The 12,737-nt window shown below is 40.3% G+C and overlaps 1 protein-coding gene across 6 annotated transcripts in view; it reads left to right on the top strand.

Moving 5' to 3' along the window:
- Positions 1 to 12,737, top strand: part of LOC149415936 (trypsin-1-like) — a 33,066-nt gene that overhangs the window by 18,424 nt on the left and 1,905 nt on the right. For all 6 annotated transcript variants that reach the window (XM_089641511.1, XM_089641515.1, XM_089641516.1 and 3 more), the window contains exons 5-9: positions 917 to 1,077; positions 1,882 to 1,994; positions 2,846 to 3,007; positions 3,791 to 3,885; positions 8,347 to 8,507. In XM_089641511.1, the coding sequence (XP_089497637.1) occupies positions 917 to 1,077; positions 1,882 to 1,994; positions 2,846 to 3,007; positions 3,791 to 3,885; positions 8,347 to 8,507 (692 nt within the window). The remainder of the gene's footprint in view (positions 1 to 916; positions 1,078 to 1,881; positions 1,995 to 2,845; positions 3,008 to 3,790; positions 3,886 to 8,346; positions 8,508 to 12,737) is intronic.

Here is a 12,737-nt window from a genome sequence, read left to right as displayed (position 1 = left end):
ACGTACGTACATTATTCAACGAAACTCGAACAAAATATTGCCAGATGGGTTTTCAAACTTTGAAAAAGGATAAAACAGTGGTGACATGTGGTGAAAATATGAATAATAAATTTTTTATTAAAAAAAAATGTTACCGGACAGCAAAGTGCCCATAACATTTTTTACGCCAAATGTGCTAAGGAATAGCTGGTTAAAGTTTGTCGGGTACGTACCGATACACCCTGTATACAAATATATTAGTTGCAGAAGTCGGGGACGCTTGAGGAGGACATGGCACGATCAAGTGAATCAGATACTTGAGTCGGCCCATGTAAAGAGTCAGAATAATAGAAGAGTATATATGAGACGATGTATGACTGAGTTGTTTGCGGTCCGTCCTCTTTGCCTACCCCTGCGGAAACGGCGTGATGTTTAGTTAGTTACAGATTTTAACCGTCTCACCGTTGAATTTGGCAGCCACCTCTGGTCTGGAGTCCTAAAATGCTTAAAAAAATCCTGGCTGCAGAAATGGTCGGTCCGTTTGATTCCCTTATCTTTAAAAACGGATTTCAATCTTAGCATCTCAAATAGGAATGCTGTCCTTGTTCTACCGGCATTTCAATGGAAGATGCTCCGAGGAACTAGCGTCATTAATCCCTAATTAAATACGCGCCAAACATTTGTAAACATTTGATATTTGTCACGTGAGAACTGGTTTCTACGACTTGTCTGTGGAACAATTTGCCGGCCTCTGTATCTCCTCAAGTTGTTCACTTCTTCCTCTCCTCAAAAAGACCCTCTACACAGCATCCGCAATGATGACATAGGCTCTGGGGAAATGCTGAATAAAAATTCTTCAAATTGAGCCGCGCACGGTGGATTTCTGAACTGATTTGTTGAGCGGTACCTAGGTTAAATTACGGGCTTGTATTTGCAGTGTGCGAGGAGTTCAGTAGCCAGGTGACGGAAGAGCTTCAGGCGCTGCCACTCCTGCCTGATCCTGAGCCCATCACCTTCCAGGTGGCCAAGTGCTCGCTGCCCAAGACCCCCCTCATCGTGGGTGGGGAGGAGTCCAGGCCGGGAGAGTTCCCCCACATGGTGAGTTCATGATGAGACCTTTTTACAAGTGGCGGGTTCATGATGAGAACCTTTTACAAGTGGCGGGTTCATGATGAGACCCTTTAACAAGTGGCGGGTTCATGATGAGACCCTTTTACAAGTGGCGGGTTCATGATGAGACCCTTTTACATGTGGCGGGTTCATGATGAGACCCTTTTACAAGTGGCGGGTTCATGATGAGACCTTTTTACATGTGGCGGGTTCATGATGAGACCCTTTTATATGTGGCGGGTTCATGATGAGACCCTTTACAAGTGGCGGGTTCATGATGAGACCCTTTTCCAAGTAGTGGGACTTTTTCACACATGTTGATATCATAATAAGACCTTTTCCTATATTTTTGGTCCTTTTCTCACATGGTGATTCCATAAAAAAGTCCTTTGACACGACCTTTTCCCAAATGGTGATTCCATGGCAAGACCTCTTCTCAATTGATTCCATTGACCGACATCGCCTTTGGGTTCCACCCGGGCGTTGTGCGTTCAATTCCTCGGCTGGCTAAGTCCTCCACCACAACACAAGCAACATTTTTCACTTACTGTGACAGTAGTAGGAGATTTTTTACATGTTGTCAGGTTATTTGTAACCTGGTATTTCTTTACAAAAAAAAAGGTTAAAATCTTTTACCAAATGATAGTCCATGATAGTACCTATTCTTACATGGTGAGCCCATGATGAGACCTTTTCCTAATATTTTCCCACTATAATGATGGTAGCAGTAGTCTATGTTCAATATAATATTACCTGGACATTGTTTGATTTCCGCTTTCCATTGGTTTCCAGGTGGCGGTGGGCTTCGCCTCTGGCAACACCGTCGTGTGGAGTTGCGGTGGAACCCTCATCAGCAACCAGTTTGTGGTGACGGCCTCTCATTGCACCTACAACAAGCAGACTGGGTAAACCTTTAATATATAAAAATTCATCCTGCAAATGTTTGTGCTTGCAAAACTCGAAAAGTAGTTGACCGATATCGCTGAAAATTTCAAAGTTTGTTCTTATTAGTGCCAAGAGTGTTTAGAAAGTGGTTTTTGGAACTTGGAGACTCCCGAAGAATACTTAACGCAATATCTCTGCAGTGGAATGAGATACGGAGTCAATTTAAAGTCGGTGTAATGTAGTTTTTTAACAGTAACATTGTGGTATACAGTAGTGAATGTTGAAAGAAGTCGGAGACGCCCGAAAAAGACATAGTAAAATAAAACTTCTGTAAAAATGCAATACATTTCAATTTAGACTCATAACATATATCTCTTGTTATATTAATACTATCAAAAATACCAATTTCGGGTGTCTGTGCGTGGTTATTTGTCACTGTGAAAATTTTCTGCGTGAAATATGGTTCAATGAACTCAAATTCGCTTTGAATTTAAGTGTTATTTTCAAAATTGGAACTGCTTGTGTGAAGAATAATTATTTAGGCAAGCGATAAAGTTTTTAAAATTTAGATACCTACCTATAATATAATATTTAAACACTCAAATTCAAAGCGAATTTGAGTTTATAGAACCAGAGTTTACTCAGGACTAACGCACATCACAGACAACCGAAATTAGTATGTTTGATAGGTAGGTAGGTACTTTATCGCTTGTCTGAATTCTTCAATCAATCAGTATTTCCAATTTTAAAAATTGTACTTAAATTCAAAGCAAATTTGAGTTCATCAAACCAAATTTCACGCAGGAATTACTAACAAATATTAAAGACAACTGTAATTACTATGTTATTTTTTATTTTTTTTATTTTCCAGTGGTCCCCCAACTGTTGCACGTTTGGGTGCTCACAGCCTCGTGTACCAAGATGACCCAAAATGGGTCGATGTGACCATATCGCGGGTCATCGTTCATCCTGAATACACGGCACGTAGCAAATACAACGATATCGCGCTGTTGGAGCTACAAAATACAGTCACGTGAGTACTTCATTTCTGCATATATCATTCCGAACAAGAGTCCTAAGCGCCGAGGGGGAGAAGATGGGGTTGTATCTAGCTTTTCAGATTTGGTCACACTATTGGAAATTAATAAAAAAATTCACTTAACCTAACATAATCTAACTTTTTCCTAACCTAACCTATTATTGAGTGAACATAGCAAAGACCTGTTTTAACTCAACCGTTTGGCATTTCATCTGTCTCCGTTTTCAAGAATCTGCTGCTAAATAAACAGTACAGTCACAAAACTGCATTTATTCTTCTTTCGTATGGTGGGGGGTGTCAGATTTGAATATCTGTGGACCTCGTCAATCCCGCCGGGGAATGAATACAGCTGGCATTTGTTGACCATGTGTTTGGTGGTCTACACCGCACTGCATTCACACATCACCGTCTCTTTAAGGCCTCATCTGTGCATCTTGTGGGCACAGCGATTGTGGGAGAACCTTATCCTATCGATGGCGGACCAGAGTTTGCGAGGCAGTGAGAATCTAGGCTGTCTCTCAGTGGGGTCGTGCGCGAGATGGGCATTTCGAGATGGCAGGATGAGAGACAACATCATCTTACGTTTTATTGCAGCGCCTTCTTGTATTCCCTCAGTATTGCAATCTCTCGCCTGATATTTAGTGGGGTTATGTTTACAAGTACGAGGAGCCAAGAGAGAGGCGTACATTTTAAGGTTAACACCGTTTAACAGTTGAGTAGTGTTTTTTTTTATTAGTAAGGCTGTAGCTCATCAATTCTGTTGTATGTATGTTGCAGATTTACTGAGACTATCCGACCAGCCTGCTTATGGCAAGACTCTACCATTAACCATCCCAAGGCCATCGCAACTGGTTGGGGAAAAATTGGATACAGTAAGCAAATTCCTAGCTAATAAATGTATGTCATGATGTTGTATCGAATCAGCTTGCAGTGGACTATATCTAATCAATAATTTTAACGTTTCAAATTGATACAATCGCTTGGTTAACAGTTAGATTCTGGCCCCGAGGAACACTGCGTTTGTTATCACTGAACAAGGTTTCCGTAATAGACTCAATATTATATCCCACTGAGGGTCAACTCTTTGCACGCGGCCGTATCAACTGTTATTACGTCAAAAAGCCCATACTCACACGCGGCTGTATCAACAGTTGATACGGAAACTTTGACGGCCGATATTCCAGCGCTCTTTCGTCATAAATGTATTTCTTGCTCACTTGGACATTCGTAGAACTATCACGATGCTGACATCTACAAGAATTTCTCAAAAATAAAATTGTATTTCATAAAAAAAGATCGATAATCAAGTGCGCCTCTTCGCGCCTTTTAGTCCTTTAGTTTACATTTTTGTCAACGGATGGCGTTAGTACTAGTATGTCATTCACAACTTTTCATAACTAAAAATGATAAGTGATCATGGTGTCCCACTTGTGTCTATCACCTAAGTACACACACACCGAGTGAATGGCGGGACCACATTCAAAAGATACGGTACGTCTTTGTATGAAATTTTGTTTTTATAAACATCTAAGAGTGTTGACACACGAGGATTTGTTTTCATATTGTGGAGAATAATCTGTTCTGTCTATATAGTCCAATAAATCATGCCAGAATGCTATAGTTTGACATTTAATTGCGTGCATAGGTATTTGAAAATATGTACCGCGTACGGGTATAGATAAAACGGAGCAAATTAACGCATTCAAAAGGTTAAACATTACAATAACTAATATTTTAGAGTTCTTGCCTAAAATGACTTTGACTAAAATGAAAATGTCAAGCGACCTAGAGGTATCATTTAGCAGCCCCAAACCTCTTGTCATGCTATGCTGGGCCATAACGTCCGTTCTTCCGTGTGGAATACAGAGTTGTGGCGTCGACCCTGACGGTAGTTGTTCGGTACAAACAATTTATAGCATTCCAAGAGGTATGGGCTGTCAATGTAATAGTTCATGATTTTAAAAGCTGTTACTTCAAGGGTCCCATTTCTCCTGTCAAAATATGCTGAAAATGCCAGTAAAAAAGTGCTTTTTTTATAGATAATTTATATAAAAAAGAAAAACCGTTGCCATTTCTGTTACAATACACTAATTTTTTCGACATTCTCTTCAGAAGGTTTCAAACCAAAGATATTAGAAGAACGAGATGTGCTATGAGCAGTTCATACTGTGTGGAATTGTTTTGCCCAGTGTCGCCGGTTTTGTTCACCAATACTACTGCACACCTTCGCTTACGCTAAGGTATCCGCACTAATACATACAACAGATTTCTGTGCGTACACGTCCCGATACCGTTCAAAGTACCCTAATTAGGTAGTACTCCGGCTACGGTCCGGCGGCCAACATAGCATATCTCGTTCTTCTAATATCTTTGTTTCAAACTATGATAATAAAAGCACAGAAATTGAATACTACATATTTATTGACAATTACAGAAGATATATGGAAAATGTACAAGATTTATTTACAAGATCGTTTTGCAAACATAGCATTTGGCGGCAGTTCCAAGAATTGCGTATTTGATTGTCACATTTTCAAGGTCATCCTCACTATGGTTGCTGTCGCTAATAACACACAACCTCCGATTGACAGGAACGACAATATCACTTCCGCTATCGCTCTCATAATGACTAACACTGATTTATTTATTTATTTATTATTCATTAACGCCCTATCGGGCTTTTACAGAGTAAATTGACAGTTTATGTATGTAAGTGCATATATATATTTATGGTTTTGTCATTTCAACATCTATATCTGAACTTTAATCTGCAAAATAGTTTTTTCTTCAAATTTGAAAATGACAATTAAATTAATTTTCGTTATTAACCTTTCCTTATCTGTGGTGTGTATTTACTACACATTGCTTCTAATAACTTTAATAACTCTATAAATATAATAAATTCTGGGTTCAGATTTTAGGTATTCCTCCGTTATACATTTATGCAATGAATTAAAAAATAATATTTTACATAGTTTTCAAATTCAATTAAAAATCAGAGATTTTTGTTAAAAATCGGGATCAAATAACCAATACAATCAACTGTGTGATACTGCTACGCGAAGAGTGTGCGAGGAAATGACACGCTACTGATGTCCCGCTTTAGTTCGCTATGCGGGAACATGAGAAATCCACACGTCCGCAGTTGTATTCAATTTAGACCATCGATACCTACGACTGCATAGCATCCAGCGCCAGTCGGTCGCGGGCCGTTGTTAGATATGGACTCCTAGCATGTTTTTTATCATCTGCCGATGGTTTTTTCATGTTTTCAGCAATTAAATTACAATGATTATCACTTTTGATATAAAATATAATAAACATAAGCGATTAGCTATGAATATTCATATTTTTCCGATATTAAATCGCTTATTTTGAGATGTGTATTGACTACACAGCACCGGAACGCGTGGATTTTTTTAGCACAGTGTGCCAGACGTAATGTGTGACACACAAGACTGTAAACAGGGCGGTGATCCCAATCCGTGGAGGCGTGAGATGTCTTCCTTCAGTGGCGTGGAGGGGTAGAACGGGGCCGTCTCTGAAGCCGTTGTAGCTGGTCCGATGCTGATTCTGGTCCTTGTCGTAGAGTCCGGGTCTTGTTGTAGAGGCAGAGAGGTCCGGGGTGAGGCGAGGGTCAGAAGAAGAAGAGAAGGCGAGTAGAGTCAGAAGTCGGAGCGAGGTAGAAGGCTGAGCAGAGAGAAGTGTAGAGCTGGTGGTGGTTGCTGGATATCTAACTTTTCAAGGGACTGTTGCCCGTTTTATAGGACCCCGGCGGCCTTCGCTGGCCGAGCGACGCTCACACGGGCCCGCTTTCTCTTTGATTCCTGGAATCGAAGCCCGTGTTTGTGACGCGCCCGCGGCCCGCCGCCGGGTTGGCTACCGCCTCTCGGCCGGTAATTTCGGGCTCGTGGTCGAACGCGACCACGGCCTCTCTTTGTTCAGACACGATCCTCAGAATCGCGCTTGGGGAACGTTCTGACGGCGAATCACCTCGCACGCTACGACGGCGCACGGCCCCTTGCTTCGGGCCGGGGCCGAACGTTCCCTCTCGTATAAGCACGACTCTAATAATCGTGCCCGAATTAAATGCTCTCATGATTGTACCAGCTCTAACAATACTTCTCTGCCCGTATACCTCTATCCAAGCTCCGACGTTTCATTTATTGATAACTTTTTACATTTTCATACATAGTTACATTTACATTTCAGTTACATACATTTTATACATTTAGGATTTATTTTAATTTTACATACATTTACTCCAGTTTATTTAATTTAAGGACAGGCAAAGTTAAGGCAAATAAAAGATTTTAATATGGGGCGACCGCGCCCGATCACGGAGCAGTACGTCCGTTACACACAGTAAGGGAAAAGTTAACATTCGTTCACAGTTGATGTTGGCTTCTTGAGGACGGTGTAAGACGGTTCGTATGTGGAACGAGCTGCTGGTATCTGTTTTTCCTCCTTCATATAATACGGGCCTCTTCAAGACCCGCATTGATAAATTCCTTCCTACAGCCCCTACCTTAACCTGCCTCATAACGCTGCCCAACTAGGTGGCGTCATAGCTCTCCTACATAGCCTTTACACTGTACAGATAAAAGCGCTCTTGTGAGGAGTACTCTAGAGTTCATCAAACCACAGTTACAGACAGACACGACACACAACCAAAATTAATATGTAATGTGTTTTTTTCCGATTTCGCTAACATCATCTTGTTTTTCTGTTATCAGTTATATTATATATAGCGAAATCTTCACTGATTAATGTAACACTGTTAAGGCGATGCCATACGTAGTAATGCAAAATCATGTGTTTTTGGTTTGAAAATTTGGTCACCTAGAAATGTTTCAGATGCTTTAATTAAATACTGCGAGTAGAATACATCTTGGCCTTTGAAATAATCGAGTATTTTTTAGATAAGTCTTTTTATAAACCCAGAAAAAAATAATGTAAAAGGCTTATGAAAACTGCTTTAAAGTTCAAAATCTCCTACTTATGAACCCATTTTCGGTTATGATTTTATTGTATAATGTGGCAAATTAAGTTATTTATAAAATGATTGGAAAAAAATTAAATATTTATGCCTGAACATCCACAAAATAAAACAAAAGGCACTTTTTGGCCATGTTTTTTTCTTGCATAAATCAAAACAGGCGGATGGTGTTAAGCAGGAATTTAAACCTTATCGCCATCTACGTAAGGGCTGTTATTGATAGCGCCTCGATTTAAAATATTACACAACGTAGTGCATCGCCTTAAAAGTCATTACCTATGTCAAAATTGTCCTCAGTTACCATGTCCGTGCTATAGTCTGTCCGTTTCCCTAGCCGAGGACACTTCCGACGTGCTGATGAAGGTACAGCTGGACTTGATAGACAGCGTCCGCTGCAATGAGAGGATCTCCAATATGAAGTCGCTGAAGAACGGCATTGTTGCGTCGCAGCTGTGCGCTGGTGACCTGAGCGGAGGACGCAACGACACGTGCCAGGTGACCAATCCTATTCCTATTATAATCAGTGACACTAAGGCCAGAAACTATTTTATTTTTGATTGATCACCGCCATAGACATTTGTATTGATAGACCGGCCCAGAGAAAGGGGAACAAACCATGTTGCACGGAGCGGGGAGATGGTGTGGAGGTGCGCAAATCCTTCGTTCGCAATTGTGCGGGGGTTGGATGCGGTGGTGCGATAAAGACTAAGACAAACAAAAACGAATTGAATTTGCCTTAGTGTTTGCAAGAGGAAATGATTGGGAAAGGCCAAAGACTTACCCTGGTCTCGTCCTCCATAAGCCGCTGGTTCTTTACACTTATCAGCTTGCATACAATTAAGGGCAATTCCCTTTTAACATTCGCTCACTTAACACAAAACAAAACAGTGACATTCACTGCGGCGGGTAAAAACGTTTCACTGGACGATTGTGATGCTCCAAAAAAACAGTCACAGCCGAGTTCAACATATGCGGGTATTCACAAAAACACGAATGTTCGCGGTAAGATGCAACGATAACAATGCACCTTGTCTTTGGGCCCGGGTCGAGGAAAGGGGACAAGGGGCAAAGGGGGGGTGAAGGGTTCACATTTTAAGGCAATTCAATTTTAAAACCTCACGCGCAACTATGGTGTGATAATTAATTGGTCAATAAATGAATCGTGACAGTATACAGGCACCTCGCCATTTAGTCCTCGAAAATATAATCTGCTTAAGAATTACAAGCCCATTTTAAAATAGCGTACAAATTGCTGGCTGCGTTACAAATTGGGTAAACAAAAATTTGGGCTTGTTTCCAAAATCGAATATTTTGTTACACACCTTTACAAATGTCCAATAATTTACGCCCCTCAATGGGGCCTTTAAGAAACCGAGGAGTGGAGAGGAAAGACAAAGTCCTCTTCCCTCGTGGAGCCTTCAGGGAACCAAAGGGGAGTGGAGAGGAGAGATGAGGCTCTCTTCCTTTGTGGGGTCTTCAGGAAACCAAGGGTGATTGGAGAGGAGAGATGAGACCTGGGAAGACACATTGTAGAACCAGAAGAACTCGCTGATGGAACTTGTAGGACTACTAACAGGACACTGCCATCTTAGGAGACACATGAGAGTGGAAAACACCAACAGATGCAGGAAATGTGAAGAGGATGAAGAGACTCCAATTCACCTATGGTGCCAATGTCCTCTGCTCTGTTGGGAACTAGGCGCAGATACCTGGGGAGACATACAGTAGAACCAGAAGACATAGCCACATATCCAATGACAACCCTGGTGAACTTTATTAAAGGGACTGGGTTGTTGTTAAAGGAATGAGGTAAAATGAGAGATAACACAATGGGCCTATGGCCTAACTGCTCACGGGAACTATATGTAAACCATCTCCGCTCTATAAATAAAAAAATATACACACCTCACTCATTTTTGCATCATTACGCAATGAAATTTGTAGGTGGTTCAGTTAAAAGTGTACATTTGGACCCCGCGCAGAAAAGTTCTACAACGGACTGCTTTGCAAACTTTCGTTTTCTGCTCAAGGTCTGATTATTTCGATGTGCACTCTTCAGCGGTCAACGTACAACTGATGTCGTAGTTTATTCAAAGCGTTCTCGGACTCTCCTGGTGCCAAAATATGGTCACGGGGTTTGGCTCCAGCTCTTCAAAATGATACGAAGATTATGTAAGGGCAAGTCTATCATTTTAGATGTCTCTGATCATCGCACAAGAGTCCTAACTGCCCTCATCTACATCACATGTCATAGAGAACCTAAAAAAAATAGGCTTTTTTCCATTTGAAAATTTTATATCGCCAAACAAGACTCTACGTTTGTCTGTTGTCTGTTAACAATATTTCTCTTAGGACGGGTTGTTTCGGAGAATTTGAACAATTCTTCAAATTTCAAAGTCAATTTTCAGGTTATGTGAAAGATTTTTTCAAGTTCTGTTTTTATTTCAGTTCTGTCAAGCAACTACCCTATGCTAATATAATAACAGAACTTGAATAGGACTTTCACAGAACCCGGAAATCAACGTTGAAATTTGATGATTTGTCGTCTCTTTGGGAGTTATTCCTCCTAGCCTGACACGGACTCATAAAAGTCATGCTATCTCATTTTCTATTATGTCGAGATATGTGATTTAAACAGTGTTAGAAAAAGAAAACAGAGCGCTTTCAGTTTTCATACAAAAGTTATCCAAATAATTATAATATATTCCAAAAAGTCATTGACTGCTATTGCTTTTGTGTTGTGAAAGATTTGTCAAAGTTGTGACATTTGTGTAGTTAACCCTCCGATGGGCAATATGGCCTGGCCAGGCCATATTTTTTTCAAAAATGATTTCTTTTTTTTCTGTTGACTTTTTGGCCAGCGGTATCAATTTACTTTACAACTCGGCGAGCTGCGATGAATAGTGCTATTGCCTATAAGCTTGTGTTTGTATTTAAGACATAAATAACGACTTTACCACATGGCCTGGGCAGACCATTGCGTATGGCATCAAGATTTGGTCAAATTTACACGGGAAAATTTCCAGATGCTTGATCGTGAAGCTAATCAAGGTGTACGAGTTGGATTTATGTAACAAATATCGCTTTACTGGCCGAACAGTATATCCTGCAACACGTCACTCGACTTAGCCATAATTCTGATGGAAAAAAAACTTGCCATCGTTGGTTCTCTATGTGCAAACAGTGTGTTTGTCTGTTATGTTCACATATAAAACATACATACTGTGTGCAGAAACGGGCGGTCCGTTTGATAGATTCCCCAATCTTCACAAACGGACTGCAATCTTTAGAGCACAGGCGTCAGGTAGGTATGCTGTCCTTGTTCTATCGGTATTACAATGGAAGATGCTCTGAGGAACTAGCGTCATTGATCCCTTCGGCACCGGTGCGTAGTCGGGATACACGCCAAACGCGCGCCCAACATTTGTACACGGTTGACATTTGTCACATGAGAACGGGTCGCTTCTACGATTCCTTCTTAAGTTCAACAGCTCGGCTGTGGAACGAACTGCCGGCCTCTGTGTTTCCTCCCTCCTACAACATGGGACTCTTCAAGACCCATGTTTACTCCTTCCTCTCCACAAAAAGACCCTCCACATAGCATCCCCAAAGATGACATAGGCCCTGAGGGAAATTATTTCCTTCAGGGCCTCCTGTGTGGAGTTAATATATAAAAAAAAAATACATATACAACATTTTGACACAATCATAAGCACTATTTGCACACCTGCCTTTATCTAAAACTAGTTTGATAGCCCACACCTCTTATATGGCCTGGCCAGGCCACATTGCTAATCGAAGGGTTGAATGTGTTTTTTTATATATTTCTTATAAATAATTTTGATTTTTTTTTATTAACAATAAAGATTTTTTACAGGTTTTTTTTCGATGTGTGTCTCACTAGGATAAACCTGTGTCGAGACGGACGTATTGAGTACATAAAGTAATGTTTACATATTATTTGATACATATAATATTTCATAACATAAATAACAATGTGAAAATGATAAAAAAGAATAAATAATAATAATAAATGATAAATTGGTCAATCAGCATCTAGTACATACTTATGAGGGAATTTTTATAAAATTTTTGATCTTGGATCCGTCTTGGCTGATGATCCAAGACTTGATGTCTGTTTTATATTTCGAAAAAAATTCGTTCAGTCTAATGGCTAATGGGAGAGCATTATATAACCTTGTTGCAAAATATCTAAAATTTCTCTGGCCAAAAGTTGTTTTAGCGAAAGATTTGTAAGAGATTATGTCCTTTGGTTCTAGTATCGCGAGCAGTTTGGACATTGTCAAAAGTAGTTTTGTGTTTGAAGAGGTATGCTAGTATGTTTTTGGCATAAAGTTGCCTAATGTCCATAACACAGATTTTCCTAAAGATTTCATCTGAGCTGCTTGTGATTGGTAGTTTGAGGATAATCTTAACTAACCCTACACTTGCCTACAAACTTAATGGAACACCTCTAAAAGCAGTGACATTACAACAAGACTTAGGAGTTACCATATCACAGGACTTGAAATGGGAACCACACATCGCTGGAATTGTGAAAAGAGCAAATTCACTAACATATCTAATCAGGAAAACCTTCCTTGACCTAACACCGGACATGATGTTAAAAATATATAAAACATATGTGCGACCTCTCCTGGAATATGCTTTCCAAATATGGAGTCCTTACTTCGCAAAGGATATAAATCTGTTAGAGAGAGTACA

The sequence above is a fragment of the Hesperophylax consimilis genome, chromosome 17 (assembly GCF_061612785.1).
Source record: "Hesperophylax consimilis isolate HC1 chromosome 17, BYU_Hcon_1.0, whole genome shotgun sequence".
Taxonomy (NCBI): Eukaryota; Metazoa; Arthropoda; class Insecta; order Trichoptera; family Limnephilidae; genus Hesperophylax; species Hesperophylax consimilis.
This window is presented reverse-complemented; position numbering and strand designations above follow the sequence as displayed.